Here is a 19182-nt window from a genome sequence, read left to right as displayed (position 1 = left end):
AGTTTTAATTTTTTTGACAAATTGAGCAATTTATTTCAAAAATGTCGACTTAGTATGGTTAACGTTTAAAATAAATTTTATCGAATTATTATGGAAAAGATAATTAATAAAATAATCAAAATAGTGAAAAAGAATATAAAAGATATAATAAAAATTTTAAAATAAAGAAATTATATTTATAATTTGTAATAAATCTTGTTGAATTATTTAGAAAAAATAATAAATAAAATGGTTAGAATTAGTTAAATATGAATGAAAATCTGTAAAAAAAAATTACTTTTAAATAGGTAAATATTATTTTGTGCTTTAGTTATTAATAGAAAAGATAGATAGATAGATAATAAAGTTTATACTTATACTAATAACAAAATTTCCTAAACCTATTGTTTTCTGACTCTCTCTCTCTCTCTGTCTCTCTGACCGTCGAATAAAGAGTCAGCTTTGGGAACTTTTCTTAATCGTTAAATCTTTGACCCTTTCTTCCATTGTTGATCTCTTCTTCCTTCCTTCTCCGTCTTCTCTATTGCTTGCTTCTGGGGTTTCGATTTCCTTCTCTTCGTCACTGTATATGGGCGACGCGAAACCGGGGATCGTGATGGCCAACAGAGATCGGGAGCTTCTGATCCCAGTTGCTCACTCCGGCGAAGATGATCACGATTCTACTCCCAAACCCTCTCCTTCCTCCTCTTCCTCTTCTTCTCAGGAGGTTATCACTAATCACCTTTTTATCTTTTAGGGGTTTATAAGTTTGTGCTGCGATTTAGGGTTTCGATGGAGAAATTTTAAAAATTTCAATCTGGGTTTTGTTGGGATTAGTGCCCGAATCTTCAATTGCGTTGTCAAGATTGTAGATTTTGGAAGAAAGGATCTGTTTTTGAGATTGCTCTGTTTAGCTAATTTTGATGGCTTTTACTGACTGAGAAATGTTTTGTTTGATCTTTTAGACGTTTTACAAGTTGATAAGAAGCTGGGCGTCAAAGAAGTTCATGACTGGATGGTAAGGGAACTGTCTCTTCTTTCTTTCTTTGCTTAATGTAATTGTTCTGATTCACAAACTCCTAAATCGTTTTCCAGTGTTATCTTGCTTCCAATGGCGATCACTTTCTATGTGACTTGGTGGTTTATTCATTTCGTTGATGGGTTCTTCTCCCCTATTTATGCTCAACTCGGAATCGATATCTTTGGTTAGCTTCCCTTCCCTAGTCCTCTGTATATCTCCATCTAGCAATTAACTGTACCAAAAAGACTCTATCTATCTATCTTATCTAGAAGAATCATGTAGCTGTATAAGTTGAAGACAAGTGTTTGATGTCAGCTTTTTTAATTAAATTTGCTTTCCAGGGCTTGGCTTTATCACGTCTATTACATTCATCTTCTTGGTTGGAGTGTTCATGTCATCATGGTTAGGGACTTCGGTTCTCAATTTGGGAGAGTGGTTTATCAAGCGGATGCCGTTTGTTCGCCACATCTACAATGCCTCCAAGCAAATCAGTACTGCCATTTCACCAGGTATTGATCTGTTTTTGTGGAGTCTTGATTTTATATAACTGCTTCTCACCCTTTAGTATGTTCCAGATCAAAACACTCAGGCTTTCAAAGAAGTAGCCATTATAAGGCATCCACGTATTGGTGAGTACGCCATTGGGTTCATCACATCGACCGTTGTTCTACAGGTCTGTTACAAGAAACTCTTTGCTTCTTCCTGAAAAGGCAAAACCTAAAATGTGTTTAAAATCATTGCAGACTTACACGGATGAAGAGGAGCTTTGCTGTGTCTATGTGCCTACAAATCACCTTTACATTGGGGATGTGTTCCTTGTAAATACGAAGGACGTGATCAGACCAAACCTCTCAGTAAGGGAAGGCATAGGTGAGGAGAAGATTAATTTTATTTCATTATTAAAAATGTTGATAAGTGTTATGTTCTGATTTTTGGGGTGTGAATTATTTATCTACAGAGATCGTAGTGTCAGGAGGAATGTCAATGCCGCAAGTTCTGTCAACACTTGACATGAGAATTGCTCCAGAAAGAAGTAGAAGTAGTAGAGTTGAAAGAAGCTGAAGATTAGTCCTTTCCCAAAAAGAAAACAGATTCTCAAATCTTTATTTTTCCATGTCTTTTCTGTTGGATTCAGTTAATTTCACATGTGAAGTTCAAGCATTAGAAAAGTAATCGTGTCCTAGAAGTGGTTTGTTCTCGAGACTATCTCCGTTTGTGTTAGTACTGTTTGTGTCTATATACTAGATTCTCTTACTCTCAAGTAAACTGTACCGATATATTCATCTAGGTCCATCCCATTTTACTACAGTTTGTTTTACGAAGGTCGTATGTATTACAACAGCATTTACAGGAGTTATCTATGAGAAGGACCTAGTTTCAAGCATGAACAAGTGTTTGGTGTTTTCTCTGGAAACGTATGGGAATTAGGCCCGGGTTTTCGGATCGGGTTCGAGCCGGTTCCTTTCGGGTCCGGGTTTTTCGGGTCTTAAATATTTAGACCCAATAGGTACTTAGAAATTTTCGGTTCAGGTCCGGGTCGGTTCTTCTCGGGTCTATAATTAAAATACCTATAATTTTTCGGCTCCATATCGGGTCCGGGTCGGGTTCGTGTATTTAGGATTTGAAAAAACATACATACCCAATTCCATCAAATTTAGTTGATATTTGTCGTATATATCTAAAATTTTACAAAACAACTTAAATGAAACTATTAATAATTAAAATAAAATATTTTTAAAATCTAAATTTTACATTTTAAAACTTCATATTACTTAAAAAATATTACAAAATAATAACAAATATTGTTAACAAAAAATATTTCAATTAAATCATAAAATAATATATATAAAATAGAACACAAAAAATCATAGTTTTAGATATACATGTTTTTAAGTCGGGTACAAATCGGTTCTTATGGGGTCGGATCTATTCGGGTCGGTTTTTTTCGGGTCCAGGTCTATTCGGGTCGGTTCCTTTCGGTTCCGGGTCTATCCGGGTAAAAAAATTTAGACCCAAAAGATACTTGTAAACTTTCGATTCGGATCGGATATTTTTGGGTAGGTTCCGGTTCGGGTTTTCGGGTCCAGATTAAAATGCTCAGGCCTAATGGGACTCTAGAGTTTTTGTCGATCTCCGCGAGTCCTCCAAGTTAGTTTATGGTTGGGATTATTAGTGTAAATGAAAGAAGTGCGTCAAAATTGTAATACAAAATACACCAAAAAAATATCTCTACAAAGATATGTATTTAATAGGGAATTTTTTTTATAAAAAAACTAGACCTTGAACAGCGCGACTGCGCGAGTATTTAATTTGTGTTTGTATTTAATGATATATTTGTTAATGTAGTCATATTTGTAAATTTAAATATTATATTTGTACTTAATTTTATATTTTAGCGTAAAATGTATCATCAATATTAGGTAATATATAAACAAATCTAACATTTATTTAGTAAGATCCATGTCTAAGATATATAGCGAACAATTTTTTTAAATAAAAAGTACAAAAATAGACAATTGTGAATTAGCATACTATTTATAAATGAAACATTAGCTATAATATTTGTAAGAAAATAAAATGATTGTTAAATTTCTATCAAATTTGGAACATATACAAATTAAGATTTAAATTTGTAAGAAAATATGTAATTGATAAGAAATTATAAATGAGTTTAAGTTTTTGTACATTTAAACCACGACCTTGCGAATGTTTGCTTTTATTTTTGTAAGTAAATTTTTTTTTTGTCTAAGTGATAATATGTATTTTAAAATTTTACATGTGTTAAATAATTATTTAATAACATTTATAAGCATAATAATTTTATAGTTTATATTTTTTTAATTTAATTTTATCTTATAAACCGTCAATTGTATTACCACCATTTTTAGAATATGATCTGTGCATCTATATAAATGTTTTATTTTATTTTTTGTGGATCAAAATTTTATGAAAATGTCTAATAAATTATTTTATATACCTGGTAAGTTTGTAAATAATTATAATGGTGCATGTAATATATTTATATTGGTAAGAAGAAGAATTTGTTAAAAAAAAAAAAGAAGAGTAACATGAACTGTGGAGGAGAATGAGACAAAATGTAACTTATATCGTTACATAAATATTTTTTGTATATTATTGATATTCATTAATGTTTATAATATTAATATGATATAGAGAAGTTAGAAGATTTATATTGAATTGATTGTGAATTTAATTTAGGAAATATTTTATTAATTTTGAAAAAGTCATGAAAAACATATAATTATATAATTAGGAGTAATTATTACTTCATTAATTTTGGAAAAGACCAAAATTACTTAAAAATAGGTTCATTTAATTATTTCAATGGCATTAAGTTATATTGTGTAAGTTTAAGGATTAGTCCTAATTTGTACTTCTCTTTTAATAGATTAGATTTACAAATTTTGTAACTTAAACTAGCTTCACACGTTAGTTCGAATACAAAATCATAAAACCTCATTCTTTAACAATGTGTGTTTCAGTCACCTAGAAGCTATGAAATCCTTTTCCTAAGAATACTTTTATACACGGTGCATAGTTTTCGACTTATACAAGGTAGGTAAATAATCCTAGTCATCTTCTTTAAAGTGAATATTTCATACCATCTACTAAGTTTTTATGTTATCTTCCTTCAAAGACTTTTTCTTCTCCAAGGTAAATATGTGTCCTCAGCGTCAGGGGCGGAGCTAGAGAAAAAGTTTGAGGGGGCATAATTAAAACTATTCATAAAACTAAGGACCGATTTGTTAAAACAGGAGGGGCATATTTAGAATTAGTCAATACTTTACATGGGATTTTCAAAATGAGTTGGGGGCAGATGCCCCCCTGTTACTCCATGTGCATTCGCCACTGCTCAGCGTCCTAACAATGTTCAGTTAAGCTCTAGTCTCCAAGTCAGCTACTTAACAATAGCTCAATCCTTCTATTTTTCAAACTTGATTTAGCAGATCATGATGCAGTTCCAACTAGTACAAGATCTTCGTCAGATCTTTGCATCTTCAGTCTGCCTCTTTTTAGCTTTATATCTTCTCAAGTTCTTACACATATACGCAATGCCGGACCTGAGAATAATAAGACCAGAAGCACAAAAAATAATTAAGGCCCATTAATTGATAAAAAAATTCTAAAAATATGTTTGAATGAGGCCATGATGTTCGAACTCGACACCTTCTCAGCATTGCATTGTTACATTTACCATGGGACTACTTGCAGATTTCTGTAATTTTACGGCCAAAATATTACTTATAAAAATAAAGGCCGGAAGCCCGAGCTTCCTCCGCTTCCCCTCAGGACCGCTACTACGATTGCTTTTTTTTTTTTTGTCTGTTTCTAGCCTATGAGTCGTGGGGTGAGAAATAGAAGAATTTTTATTTTTATTTTCAATTCTTTTGTTATTGTATCTCACCTGAATCTGTATGTTTGAAAAAATTGGATTTCAATGCGTGTAATTTCTTTTTGTGGTTGGCAAGTGTATCTCTACTTGAGAAACATTCAAAGCTAAAAGGAAGAGATTGGAAATGCAAACATCCGACGAGCAGCTTGTAACAGTCGGAAGTGTAACATGATCTATGATCTGCTACAACGAGTTTGAAGAATGTAATGATCAAGTTGGAACTGAGTATACTGATTTAAAGACTAGAGCTGGAGTTGAGCTGCAGTTGACATGGAGCTGGGCTGGAGTTAAGTTGGAGCTGATCAGATGTTATTTGAAGACTAGAGCTGGAGTTGAGATGAAATTGAGCAGCCAAAGATTTATCTTGGTGAAAGGAAAACTCAATGGTGGAAGATTTCAAACAAAATTGGTAGAGTTTTAGGATATATTTTAAGTTTGAAAGATTTGATAATATCTTTTTGGGGACTAGTTTAGTCGCCTTCTCTTGCATAAGTATAAGAGCATTGTGGTGTGTACGAGACCATCACTTGGAACTGTATTTTAGTATAAGTGAGTTTTCATAGATTTTTAAGTGAGTGCAAACAAAAGAACTAAGGAGAGAGTAACCAAAGTTGCCTTCCATATTAGGATGTGGGATGATAATTTAACAAATTAAGGTGTTCTTACGCTTGTTGATTATTCTGCTTAAAGCCGTACATGTAAGTTATTTTAAAAGAATTCTAATGAAACATAGTGGAAATATTCTATGCTTTATTTTGTGTTATGGTTTTTACTTCTAGAGTAATTCTTGCATATGTATTTTGAGTATGTCAAAGCTTCTCTGTGTGATGCACAACTATTTCTTGGTGGTCTTCCTCTTCTTATAATTTTTTGATCTATCTATCTATACTATTATTTATGTAATAATCTTTCGCATTCGAGTTTTCACTTTAAAAGTTAGAGCGCTTATACTATTAATAAATTATTATAATAAAATTTGCCAGCAGAAAAAAATGAAAAATACGTATGATAATGATGATTTATTTGAATATTATCTATGGTGTTTGGTATTATCTGATGATCCATCACTTATTTCTTTTTATTAAGAAATAAACTATAATAATAAAATAAGTTTTGTGTATATATTTATCAACTAAACAAAAGATATATTATTATTATCTCAGTTCCCTTTTCTTTTAAGTTATCATCAATTTTAATTTTAATTTTAATTTAATTTAATTTAATTTGCTTTGTTTTTATTTTAATTTTATATTTTGAAGTTTTGTGAAGTGATTTTTTACATTCGAACTCTCACTTAAAAGTTAGAGCGGTTAATACTTAATGAATTATTATATTTATTTTTTATTTAATTGATCATAAATTAATGAATTAAATAATTAATTATAATAAAAATTGCTAAAAGAAAAAAAAAATTAAGAAATACGTAGGATAATGATGTTTTATCTGATATTATCAATGGTGTTTGATATTATCTGATGATCCATCACTTATTTCTTTTTATAAAGAAATAAACTAAAATAGTAAGATAAGTTTGTGCATATATTTATCAACTAAGCAAAAGATATATATTATTATTATTATCTCAATTCCCTTTTCTTTTATGTTATCATCAATTTTTTTTGTTTATTTTACTTACTTTGTTTTATTTTAGTTTTGTACTTTGGAGTTTTTTTTTGTAATTTCATACATATTGGTGGTTTACAAAAGTAATTTAGACGAAGGTTTATCTTAGCTATTTTATTTTATTGTATGTTTGATATGTGATGACTTCTAATAGTTTTATATATTTCAATGATTAAGAAAACGAAAAAAGAAAATAAAAATTGAAAAATGAAAATGATTAAGAACATAAAAATAATTAATTATGATGATGATCTTTTATATTTATAATGCATGTATCGTAAAATTATTATGTCGGTGAAACACCTAATTATCCTAAACTTGCTACTAAAAACAAGGAAAATTTAATTATCGTAAACTAAGATAATATTGTTAGTACGTTGGTGTTTCCTATAACTAGCAGGAGTATGACTTGTACCCTTTATATATTATGACGAACTAAAGAACAACTTCGACCATTCAATCAAATTATTTTCTTTTCCTTTCGCATATTTTCGAGTCGCCTCTAACCATATATCTTCCTGATCTTCGTTTCAAATAAAAAAGCTCACAGGCAAGAAGGCAAGCATTAGTTAAAACCAAAAAGCATTCGCGATGAATCGTCAATGGCTTCTCCGTTTTGTTTGTCCTTTTTTTTTTTTTTTTTTTTTTTTTCTCTAACGGGACATTGTTTCGAAATTACAGAAGAAAAGAAATAGAAGATAAGGCTGAATACAAAAGAAATGTGAAACACATGCGCATCAACAAATTTAACAGAGTAATGTCTTGATTGAAGTGATCTGGATCACAAGGAGAAGTGCTGAAACCATGAATGCAAGTATGTGTCAATGGTGTTATGCCTGATCGAATTGAGCCTGTTGTTATTCCTAATGTTCTGATCCATACCATATAACTTTGCTTTCAAAATAATCTTGATCTCCTTTGTAATTAGCTGAAGGGGTCTAGCCACTGAAGTATGCAACCTTTTGTTTTTCTCATTCCAAATCGCATAGAAGACAGCCTGTGCAATTAACTTGCAAATTGTTCTCAATTTACCAGGTGGAGTTGAGTGATGCATCCATCTGATAACGTCGGCAAAACCATACGGTTGATTGAAACCACCTTGACCAAAAAAAGAATCCCATATGTCCTTAGAGAATGTGCAAGAGAGGTAAATATGATCTCGTGTTTCATCAGCTACACCACAAAGCAGACAAGTTGATGGGACACTCATTCCCCATCTGAGAAGTCTGTCTCTTGTAGGAAGCCTGTTTCTCACTGAGACCCAAGCATGAAAGGCATGTTTTGGAATTCCTTGTTTAAACCAAATAGAGTTGTACCACGGTACTGTTGGAGGCGAAGGATGTAAGGCTTCCCATGTTTTAGAGGCCGAGAACTGTCCAGGAACAGTATTAGGAGAAGTATTCCAAAGAAAATAGTCATCAGCTTCAGCAATAAGGTCTGGAGGTTGGATCTGAAGACACGCTCGCAGTAGCTGAATGATCCTATGTCTACCTCTTGTCAAAGTCCATTCTCCGTCTCTAATGGCCTCTGAAACCGAACTGAGAGCAGATATTCCAGAAACTCTTGGACCGTTAGCACCTGTTATCTCAAGCAGTGGTCCCAAACCCGTCCAATTATCATGCCAAAACAATGCTGTGTCTCCTGATTGCACGAAGCAGGACAGAAATGGACGGGCTAATGGTCTCAAATTCATTAAACCTCTCCACAACCAAGACCCTGAATTTGAAAAATCAGCATCCCAAAGCAGCCTATCTCCAATGATGTTGTGCTTAACCCAAGCAACCCAAAGAGATCCTGTTCCCGCGAAAAGCAGCCAAATCAACTTCAAACCAAACACTTGATTAGAATCTTATAGTCGTCGCAGCCCTAGGCCCCCCACCTTCTTTGGAGTACATACTGACTCCCACGCAATTTTTGCCCCTCGAGCAGACACCGAGTCTCCCGTCCAAAGAAAAGCATTACACAAACGCTCTATAGCCTCTATGCAACCTTTGGGCAGTGGAAAGACTGAAGCCCAAAAATTAAACATACCATAAAGAACTGACTGGATGAGCTGAAGCCGTCCTGCAAAAGAGAGATTCCGGAGAGTCCACGATTTGATTTTCTTCGTAACTCTATCGATCAAGGGTTGATAGTCATGTGGCCGAAGCTTATGAGGCATTAAGGGAAGGCCTAAATAACGAACAGGTAAGCTACCTTGACTTAACCCAAAAGAAGCAGCCATTTCTCTAGAGACTGTATGATTAGCTCCATCAACAAATAACCCAGTTTTGGCGAGATTAAGGCAAAGACCAGATCCAGAATGAAACTCATTAAGTAACTGGATAATTACTCCCAATGATGCTGTAGAACCGTCAAAGAAAATTAGCATATCGTCTGCAAAAGATAAGTGGGTAATAAGTGGGTAGGAACACCAATGATGGATCCCAAACTGCCTGCTCTGCGCTGCTCTATCCAACTTCTTAGAGAGAATGTCCATTGCTAACACAAAAAGAGAGGAGGAGATAGGATCTCCCTGCCTTAGACCTTTCTTCCCCGGGAAAAACCCAATGAGCTCACCATTAAAAGCAACAGAATAGTGTGGGGAAGTTACACAGCTCCGGATCCATTGAATAAGCAACTCAGGAAGCTCAAATGCATCAAGAATATTTAGCACAAACTGCCAATCAACGTTGTCATAAGCTTTTGTGATGTCTATCTGTAAACATCCTCTTGTAACATCTCCTGGCTTGTTGAAATCTGAAACGAGCTCAGAAGCTAGCAAGACATTTTCACAAAGAAGGCGACCTGTAATGAATCCGACCTGGTTTCTCTGGACAGCAAGGGGAGTAATGAGCTTCAGTCGGCTTCCTATTATCTTTGAGATCACCTTGTAAACTGTATTGCACAAGGAGATGGGGCGATACTCTGAAAGTCTTGAAGCACCCGGAACCTTTGGCAGAAGAGCTAAGACCGTGGAGTTTACTTGATGAGATAAATCCGGGTTTAAGAAAAAATCTTTAACTGCTTTTATCAGATCACCTCCTACCAAATCCCATGAAGATAGAAAGAACTCCACAGAAAAACCGTCGGGACCAGGAGATTTGCTTTTCGGTAGGGAAAAAATAGTTTTTCGAATCTCTTCATCAGTAGGAATTGCACTCATTTGAGCAGCTAGATCGTCCGAGCATCTGAACGGATGGATCTCCTGGATTTGTGCCACCGAGAAAGGGGATATGTCCTGATTTTCAGTACCCAAAAGACTTAAGTAGTACTGAATAATCATGTCCTTCAAGGCTGATGAGTCAAAGACCCTCCTATCCAACTCATAAAGAAGGTAATGAATGACATTTCTTGATAAATTAGCTCTCACTGCTTTGTGAAAAACACCTGTGTTCAGGTCCCCAACATTAAGCCAACGAACTCTGCTTTTTTGATGTAGAAATGATTCTTCTGCGGCTGCAAAAAACATCCATGAAGCGCGAGCTCTATTTTCATCCTCAAAGGTCTGTGGAGAGGGGAGGGTAAGAGCTTGTCTTTGAGCCTCTTGCATAGCAGTAAGGGCTTCCTTAGCTCTGGCTTGAATATTACTGAAACTGTTCCTATTAAGTGAGCGGCATCAAACTTTTGCAAGCCTTAACCGTTGGTACAGAGCAGACATCGGAGTGGAAGGAATAATAGGAAACCGTCATGCCTCTTCCATTAGCCTAGCGTAGTCCGGGTGCGTAGAGAACATAGAATAGAAGATAAATCTGGACTTCCTTGCCGCTAGGCTATTAGACAATGAAATAAGACAGGGACAATGATCTGAAGTCCCTGGCACATCAAAGTAGGCATTAGAATCTGGAAACCTATCCAGCCATCCTTCATTTACCAAAGCTCAGTCGATTTTTCTAGCTTTAGGATTTGTAATACTCTTGTTTGTCCACGTAAATGGACACCCTCTGAACGCCAAGTCAAAAATATTGTTCGCAGCTAAACAATATGAGAACTCTTGAATGCCTTGTGGGCAGACTTGAGAAGGAGTTAGTGAATAAACCTCAGAAGTAGAAAGAACTTGATTGAAGTCCCCAAGAACAATGAGGGGGAGAGTTCCGTAAAACATTAGACCAAGCAAGTTCTGAAATTTGAGCCCAAAGAACCACTCTTTCCTCTCTTCTGTTTCGAGCATAAACAAAACCAGCTGTAAAATTCTGATTCGTTTGAGGATTAAAAACACCGCAGAGTACCAACTGAGGCGAAGATGAGTAGATTATCACCGAAATAGAAGGATCCCAAACAACGACAATACGACCGTTCTCAGCTTCTTGAGAATAGTTTCCTTCAAACCTCCAACCCGGAACTATTGAATTCATTACTTCTTGTAAATTTGACTGTTGCACATGTGTTTCCAAAAAACCACCTATAAGTGGACGGTTTGAACTTATCCAATCAATAACCGTGGTTTGCCTAGTGTCGCCATTAAGGCCTCTTACATTCCAAAAAAAACTCTTCATTGAGAGACAAAAAATATTGTAGTGCTGAGCACTAAGCCTCCTGAGAATGGACAGTACGCGGAGGCGCATGCCCATCAGAAGCTAAACCAAAACCTGGAGACTTTGTTGAAACAACAGCTGATCCAATAGAGCCATCACCTGTATCTTTTGATGCTAGAAGATATAACTGCTGCCTTATCTTTCTCCTAGCGTGCTTTCTGGACATAGACGTGGAGTGTACTGAATTAGACACAGTCACAGCCGCTAGAGGATGTCTTAGGATACGCTGAGCCGAAGAAATTATTTCCTCCTCCTCCGCAAATTGAGAGCTAGTAATGGGTACTACAGATGAAGCTTTAGAGGAAGAACTTCCGAGTTTGAGTTTAGGTGATGACCGATTAGCAACTTCCACCCATTCTAGCAAAGAAGGCTTCTTTTGAGACAACTCCTTGTACAATGGAAGACTCTTTGTCCTAGCAAGAGACATAGAGGCGGCCTCCACCAATGGATTCCCAGATGTCGAGGAGCGTTGGTCACCCTCAGAGACAGAAGGAAGCTGAGGAAGATCAGGTAAGGACCGAACAGGAGAGGCTGCCAAAGAAGACTTTCTCTGTGTAGAAGAACCCGGCGATAAGACATTCGTCGGAGGAGCAGTATCCAATGGTAAAGTCGCATGAATAGGAGATGGAGAAGGACACCGCATCCTGAAATGACCAAATTCCCCACAGCTTAAACATTTGGGAGGCATCTTAGGAAATTCAGTTGAAGCAAGAACTGAGTTCCCCATCTTGTCGTTGACTCTAACAGTGGACGGACGAAGCTTCTCTAACTCAACCACAACTCTTAACTTAATTACTCCGTTCGAATAAGGCTTCAAATCTGTGAATTCTGAGTGCACAGGGAACCCAACAGCAGAAGCTAAAGTATTAAACCCGACCAAAGACCAAAGCTCTTGAGGGACCTTCCGAAAGATAACCCACACTGGAGCGTGAACCAGTTTCATTGAGGAAAGATTAATAGATGGGTACCAGGAGGCAACTGTGAAAGAGCAATTTCCTGAGTGCCAAAAAGCAACATCCAAAGCCCATTTCCGAGTGATTTCACATGGAATGTAAATAAGATAGCAGAATTTTGAATGATTCTTGACAGAAATCCGACCATTTTTCCCCCAAATGGGATTAAGGTCATTGAAAACTTTTGCAGGAGAAGGCGGTGTTCCATGAAAAAAAGCTACCAAGTGATCTTTCCACAGATCTGAAGAAGCCAAAGTAATAGAGTCCGGAGCTAAAATTGTAGGGATACCATCATCGGAAATAGATGGAGAAGCTACTTTCGAAAGAGGTTGAAAGCTCGACTTGACTTTCTCAACCCAAAGAATAGCCCTTGATGGCGCAGATACAAGCTCAGTAGAACAACCCTCCTCTGCTCCAGAAGGAGAAACCAGAGGTTGATTTTGAAAATCCGAAGTTACGGGAGACGGCACGGTGCTACGGCTTGGAACTACTGATGTGACGGACCCAAAATCTTCAAACGGATGAAGAAACAACAGATCTGGAGGCACAGGGTTTGGGGGAATCACCGGAGAGGATGACGAGGGAGGGAGACCCGGAGCAGGGGCCATGGAAACCGGCAAGAAACTTCTCAGCAACGCTCGTGAGGACCGTCACCGGCGTCGGAGAGTTAGAGGCTAGGGTCGCTTCGAAATCGTCTTGTTCTCTCGCGCGTGACCCATTTTAGTACTGACTTTATTCGATACTATTTTTCAAAGTCTTGTCCTTAGTGTCATCATGATGATGAGTAACACAGCCTTGTCCGACACAGGAAACGTGTGGATGAGAAACTCCCTGCCTAACCAAAAGGATCTCATAGTCCATTGCAAATCCGCAAAAGAAGATATGGGATACCACAGGGTGCATCCCAGAGGAGCTTACGATTTGCTTTACAAACTTCGTTATGAACAATATTTCATCAGGCTTTACGAAATCAATGATAACTGGTGTCATCTATGGCAAGGACAAGATTTCAAGCATCACCAATTGTTTGATGTTCAAAGTGGCGAACAATGGGAAGCTAGAGAAGACGGAATCTATCGTTGGTCTGCGTTGGTGTACGCTTGGGATGCTACTAGATCAAAAGCTTTTTCGTTGGGGTCGAGTTGTTTCTCTTTAGGGTTGTTGTCAGTTTCTTCCTTCTTTTTCTTTTATTTTATCTAGTCTTGGTGATTAATAAGTTTATTATTTTGTTTTTCTCTTATATATGAATTTTGGAATTATACATACAATATTTGAAGAACTTGGAGAGAGTTTTTTTTCTCTCGTACTAATCAAGTGGGATTTGTGCATCCAATAAATTAAGATGGTGTTATTCAATCATGTATTTTAGTAGAGTTTAAATCTAAGTAAAATTCACCATTATTTAAATGATGATTCTAAATTCTATTTTAAAATCTAGTGTTATTGGATATGATATTTATAAATCTAATTTAAAATATGGTGTTATCCAATGAATGATTTAAATCCAATTTTTTAAAATTTAGTGTTATTGTTTGATAAAAAACAAAATTTAGTGTTATTCAACTTCAAAAGATTTAAAAACTTTTTATATTTAGAACTGATTTCAAATCATTTGTGGTGGATTCTCATGAACAAATAATTGAAATCAAAATCCAAGGTATATTGCAAAGATTTAGAATTCATTAACTAAAAACTGTGTTTGAATTTAAAATTTTACTTGATTACAAAATTTGACATTTGTTTTTAAATCACCTATTGAATAACACCAACTAACTACAATTACCTAAAATTTAAAAATAAGGTTTAACCAGGTGGGATGAACATAAAAATCAGATTTTATCCAATAAATTTTGAATTCATTTCAGTTACAAATTCAATGCATACAACTTTGACGATGAATAATGACAACTTATGATGAGCTCGTCGACTTTATACTTGAGTTATCTATACTTTGTTACAAAAAATTATCGAAAAATCATTTTAATGATCAAATTCAATTAGTTTCATTGTTATTAGTAAATAATGCAATAACTAGGTAATAATCCGCGCCTTACGCGAGATCTGATTATTAGTTTCGTTATTTTTAATAAAAAGATATTAAATCTGTTTAATCTGGATATTAGTTTGGTTTTAAATTTTTTTTTTTGTTTTTAATCTTTTAAAATATAACTATTATTTTAAATTAATATTTATTTAGTTTATTCGGTTAAAATGTTTGGTTTTTTTTGTTTTTCCCGGTAAAAACCAAAAATTAATATTATTTGTTTATTTTGATGTTATGAATTTTAGATAGTCGTCATGTCGAACCAATAGTTTCATATTGTAGTTTCTAAACAGATAATAGTTTAAGAAAAAGAAAAGAAAATTAGTATTTTACTACAATTTGGTCGGTAGTGAAAAAAACATTAAGAAAAATTATTTCAACTTTCAAAAAATTAGATACTTCAGTTGTGGACCTGTGGTGAATACTTAGTTATAAGGTGCTCACATCAAGGGCACATGTATGTGTATGTAAAAATTATATAAAAATAGTTGACAAATATATAAAGATATTGTTAATTCATATTAAATGACATTTTTGTTCAAAATAATACACGAAAGATAAAATTAAAATTAACTTATAATAAAAAAGGCCTTGACATTAGTCACTTTTTACATATAAAGAAAATAAAATTGTATCCGTAAATAGGGATGAACACAGATCGAATATCTGGGTATTTGGAAGCATTCGTGTCGATTCGATCTTTGGCCACCTAGATCTTCGGTGACTCGGATATCCGAAATGTTTTAGAATTTTACAGAATATCCGATTTGATCCGTAAATAAAAAAAAAATTAAAAATAATTGAAAAATTTAATAATAACATTTTATTAAAAAAATAAACATTATTTAATTTTTTAAATTCTAGTACCTAATATAATAAATTTAATTCATAAAATATTGTAAAACTGATATAAAGTATAATATATATAATGTATATATAATTCTTTACATATATGTATATATATATATATATATATATATGCATATAATAGATCGAATTAGATATATGTTCCTAAAAAATATTGGTATTTGTGATTTGCTTCTTTTTTTAATATTGTATTTTGGTATTTGATTTGTTTCGTAAAGCTACGGATATCCAGATTTTTTGGTTCAAATCAAAACAGATAACGAATCGAATCAAAATTTATGAATATTTTGCTCAACTTTATCCGTAAATGATAAAAATAATATATATAGTTTAGCTTATGATTCGTTATCTATTTTTATTCGAACCGAAAAATTCAGAGTTTTATCGGAACCATGTATGTGAGTTTTATATTAAAAAAATTGCAAAGTACATAGTGTGAACACATTTATGAATATAGTGTAAACGCGTTAGCATATTTATTGTCAAATCATTGTAAAGTTGTCACGTGTCTATTATAGTGTGAATGTATTTATTATGATGTTTTTCTTCTAATATTTAAGGGATTTGTATTGATATTAATGAGATGGGGTAAATTAGCCAAACCGCGCCAATGGGCCCATAAAAAGGCCAATCATTACTATATTGTTGGAGGTGCGATTAGAGACACTTAAAAAACAGCGTGTAGTTTAAAGAAACCTTTTAGTAACAACACGTTGTTTGTTACTCAAAAACCCTAGCTCCCAGATTGTTGTCTGTATAAAATGCATAAGAAAGTTTAACAAAACAATCAGTATCAATTTTTCGTAGGATTTTTTTTCGATCTTTGCCTCTTCTTATTACTTTGCTATCTATTGTTTTTCTTGGTTTCTGGACAGTGACGATTGATATTAAGGTCTCGTTCGTCGTAACATAGGCTGTAAAAAACCCTATTTGACGACCATTCTGTTATATCACCACCCATATTCTGAGTCCCCAATTTTTTTCAATTTCTTCTTTCAACTGTTATTATTATTGGCCGATGATTTAAATTATTTTGACAAGCATATGTCTGAATTAATCCTTGTTGATAAAAATCTAATCTTCTCTATGAGGCCGATTTGTTTGTTATTTACTAAAAAGTCAAAAACGATTTTGTTTTGCTCTGTTATGAGCTATTATGTTGTGTTTGGGGAAGGGTCAAGTGAGGATTGAAAACGCATAGTTCAGATGAACTTACATGATTACATCTATTCAGCATAGTCTTTCGCTCCTATCTGATGACCCTTTCCTCTGTTTTACATCAATTTCCAATTTGCAGTCCAATCAGAAAAAAAAAAACTGAGGATTTCTTGTATACACACACGCATAAACGCACTGAATGGGAATCTTTTGTGTTCAGTTTTTATATATCATTCGTTCAGGTTGGTTGAGTCGTCTTTTGTTGGCTATAAAATGGGAATCTTGATTCTTGACATCTGATGTGTGCTTTAAAACCAAATTCTGACGTTGACTAGTGCATTTTTAAATTCAGAGAATAAAAGCTATATATACACATGGATGATTAGGATTAATGAGCCTTAAACGAGATATACTTTTTGGTTATATTTGGAGAGGGAATACTTGAAATGTTCTTGTGATGATGTTATTGTATGTTGTTGGTTCAAGTGAACTTATGTTAAAGAAGTGAAGGAAGTGTATCTCTTCCAAGAGTATTTCCAACCTGCTTCTATAATAAAGATTTCTAAAATAGAAAAAAAAATGTTCTGTATTTTAGAGATCTCTTTTATAGAAATGAACTAGAGATTGTCTAATGCAGTGAAATTCACCTCATCGGATATACTAAATAACTTCAACTAAATTCACCTATGCCACCCCCACTAATAAAAAAGTTATTCCCATTGTTTATGATTACTTTCTGTGGGAAATGTATATTGTGATGTCTACGTTTGTTTGGACACACTGAATAACTTCAACTAAATTCACCTATCAGACATATTACATAACTTCAGTTTGGTTTGTATTTAGTTTAGATTAGTTTAGTTTGGCCAGTTTGTTTTTTGTGTTTTGTGAGTTTGGATTGGTTCTAGTAAACAAGTTCTCATGTTTCTCCATCATTGTCAAAATAATCTTTCATCATAGTCTCCTGAAATAAAAGTGTAGATAATATGTTTATGACCTATACGGCTATACTAACGAATTAAACCACCAAAACTATTTTGCCTAAAAACCCAACTCAAATGAATCAATTTAACAATTAGTCATAACAAGTCCTTAATCTTTGAATGTACTGAATATTCAACTACGAATTAAAGAACAAGAACTTGTCAAGTGCTCGAGCATCTTTGGCATAGCAAGGATTTCTTCGAGGATGACATACTTTCCCTTTATGCTATTGTCATCACAAAGCCTTATTGTCAGTTTCTCCATGATTGTTGAATTCTCCAGGAAATACTTTACTAGTTTCATTTCTCTTTCATATACGAAGATTCGACTTTCCAATTCCATAAACTTGAGGGATGACACCTAACATGGAGGCACTGTCGAAGACATTGCACTGCTTCTCAATTTTCACTATAAACCAAGGAGTTATCCCGTATCAGCAAAAACAAAAATCAAACAGATAAAAATAAGCTGAGTAGAGGGAAACATAAAAGCTTTGACAAACTAAGTGCGTCAATGAAAGGGGTATTTTTAAAAATAAAATAAACGATGGTTATTTAAAATGTTCAAATGTTGACATGTATACCTCCCAAAAAGTACAACAAATAACTAGATCGCCGACCATCGACATAGCGTGAGAATATCACGATCCAAGCCAGCCAACGTTCTACAAGAGTTTTACTTTTCGCATGCAACTCTCCGAAAGAGGGGCTTCAAAGTGTCAGACTTATGCAATTTCTTCAGATTGGCGTAGATGTGTCCAGCACATGCTCGATGCTCAGCCTTTGGCAACTCCTTAGAAACACCATGAATCAAACTCATATGCATATCAGATATAATCGAAATGTTTGTCGAACACATGACAATGACAAGCAGAAAATATACGAAATTTAAGAAAATTTTGCATTGCTGTTGGATCAAATTATCCACTTGAGTTATCTGATTCACATCAAGGAGAATAGTTTTGAAATTCAAAAATGATTATGTACCACTACTATTAACTTGCAGAAAATTTTCTTTTTAGATTTATATATATTTAAACTATATTTTAATGTAGAAATAAGAAACATTTGATTTTACGGTATATGTATATATCAATTAAATTTTATAGATATAAGTTTATATTGTTCTTATTTGACTATTTGGTGAATATAAAATACATACTGTAAATGTAAATACGTTTTAAATGTAAAATTTAAAACTAAAATCAATATATATAGAAATATGAAGGAAATATTTATAAAAATAAGTCACTATAATTAGAAATATTTAAAAATATAATCGATACATTTAAAAATTATGGAATTTATACTGTACAGAGTTTATAAAGTTGTATTTGAAGTTGTTTTTGTAAAAACCAACACATGACAAACCTAAAAAAATAAAAATATTTTTAAAGATGCTCCTTCACTAGCATCGAGTATTACCAATCTGGTTGTTGCGTAAGAAACTTCTATCTCTTTTATTGTTCTTCCTTTTTTGAACTTTCAGGTATATCTCATTTATATATGTTGATCCTTTGTTCAGTAAATGCAATCGACTTGAGATTCATTAGATTACCCCTGATGAAATTGAGGTACTACGTACATAGTAGTGATTTGAAATTTTGAATTGTTCTTGTGACAGTC

General features: G+C 33.9%; 2 protein-coding genes across 2 annotated transcripts; one reads left to right on the top strand and one right to left on the bottom strand.

Moving 5' to 3' along the window:
- The first annotated feature begins 466 nt into the window (after nt 1-466).
- LOC106331442 (protein CONTINUOUS VASCULAR RING 1-like) lies at nt 467-2353 on the top strand. The gene is made up of 7 exons (XM_013769798.1): nt 467-706; nt 945-997; nt 1075-1184; nt 1342-1509; nt 1576-1673; nt 1744-1870; nt 1959-2353. Exons 1-7 carry the CDS (start codon nt 569-571, stop codon nt 2060-2062), a joined length of 798 nt encoding a protein of 265 aa, XP_013625252.1. The 5' UTR covers nt 467-568; the 3' UTR covers nt 2063-2353.
- Nucleotides 2354-7818: 5465 nt separating this feature from the next.
- Nucleotides 7819-10569, bottom strand: LOC106330365. Its single transcript, XM_013768840.1, has 2 exons — nt 9069-10569; nt 7819-8831 (listed from the first exon to the last, which is right to left on the bottom strand). The coding sequence occupies exons 1-2, from the start codon at nt 10567-10569 to the stop codon at nt 7819-7821; spliced, it is 2514 nt and encodes an 837-aa protein (XP_013624294.1).
- Between the last annotated feature and the right edge of the window lie 8613 nt (nt 10570-19182).

Source organism: Brassica oleracea, chromosome C3, assembly GCF_000695525.1.
Source record: "Brassica oleracea var. oleracea cultivar TO1000 chromosome C3, BOL, whole genome shotgun sequence".
NCBI classification, from domain to species: Eukaryota; Viridiplantae; Streptophyta; class Magnoliopsida; order Brassicales; family Brassicaceae; genus Brassica; species Brassica oleracea.
The sequence above is the reverse complement of the archived record's forward strand: the minus strand, read 5'-3'. Positions and strand labels throughout refer to the sequence as shown.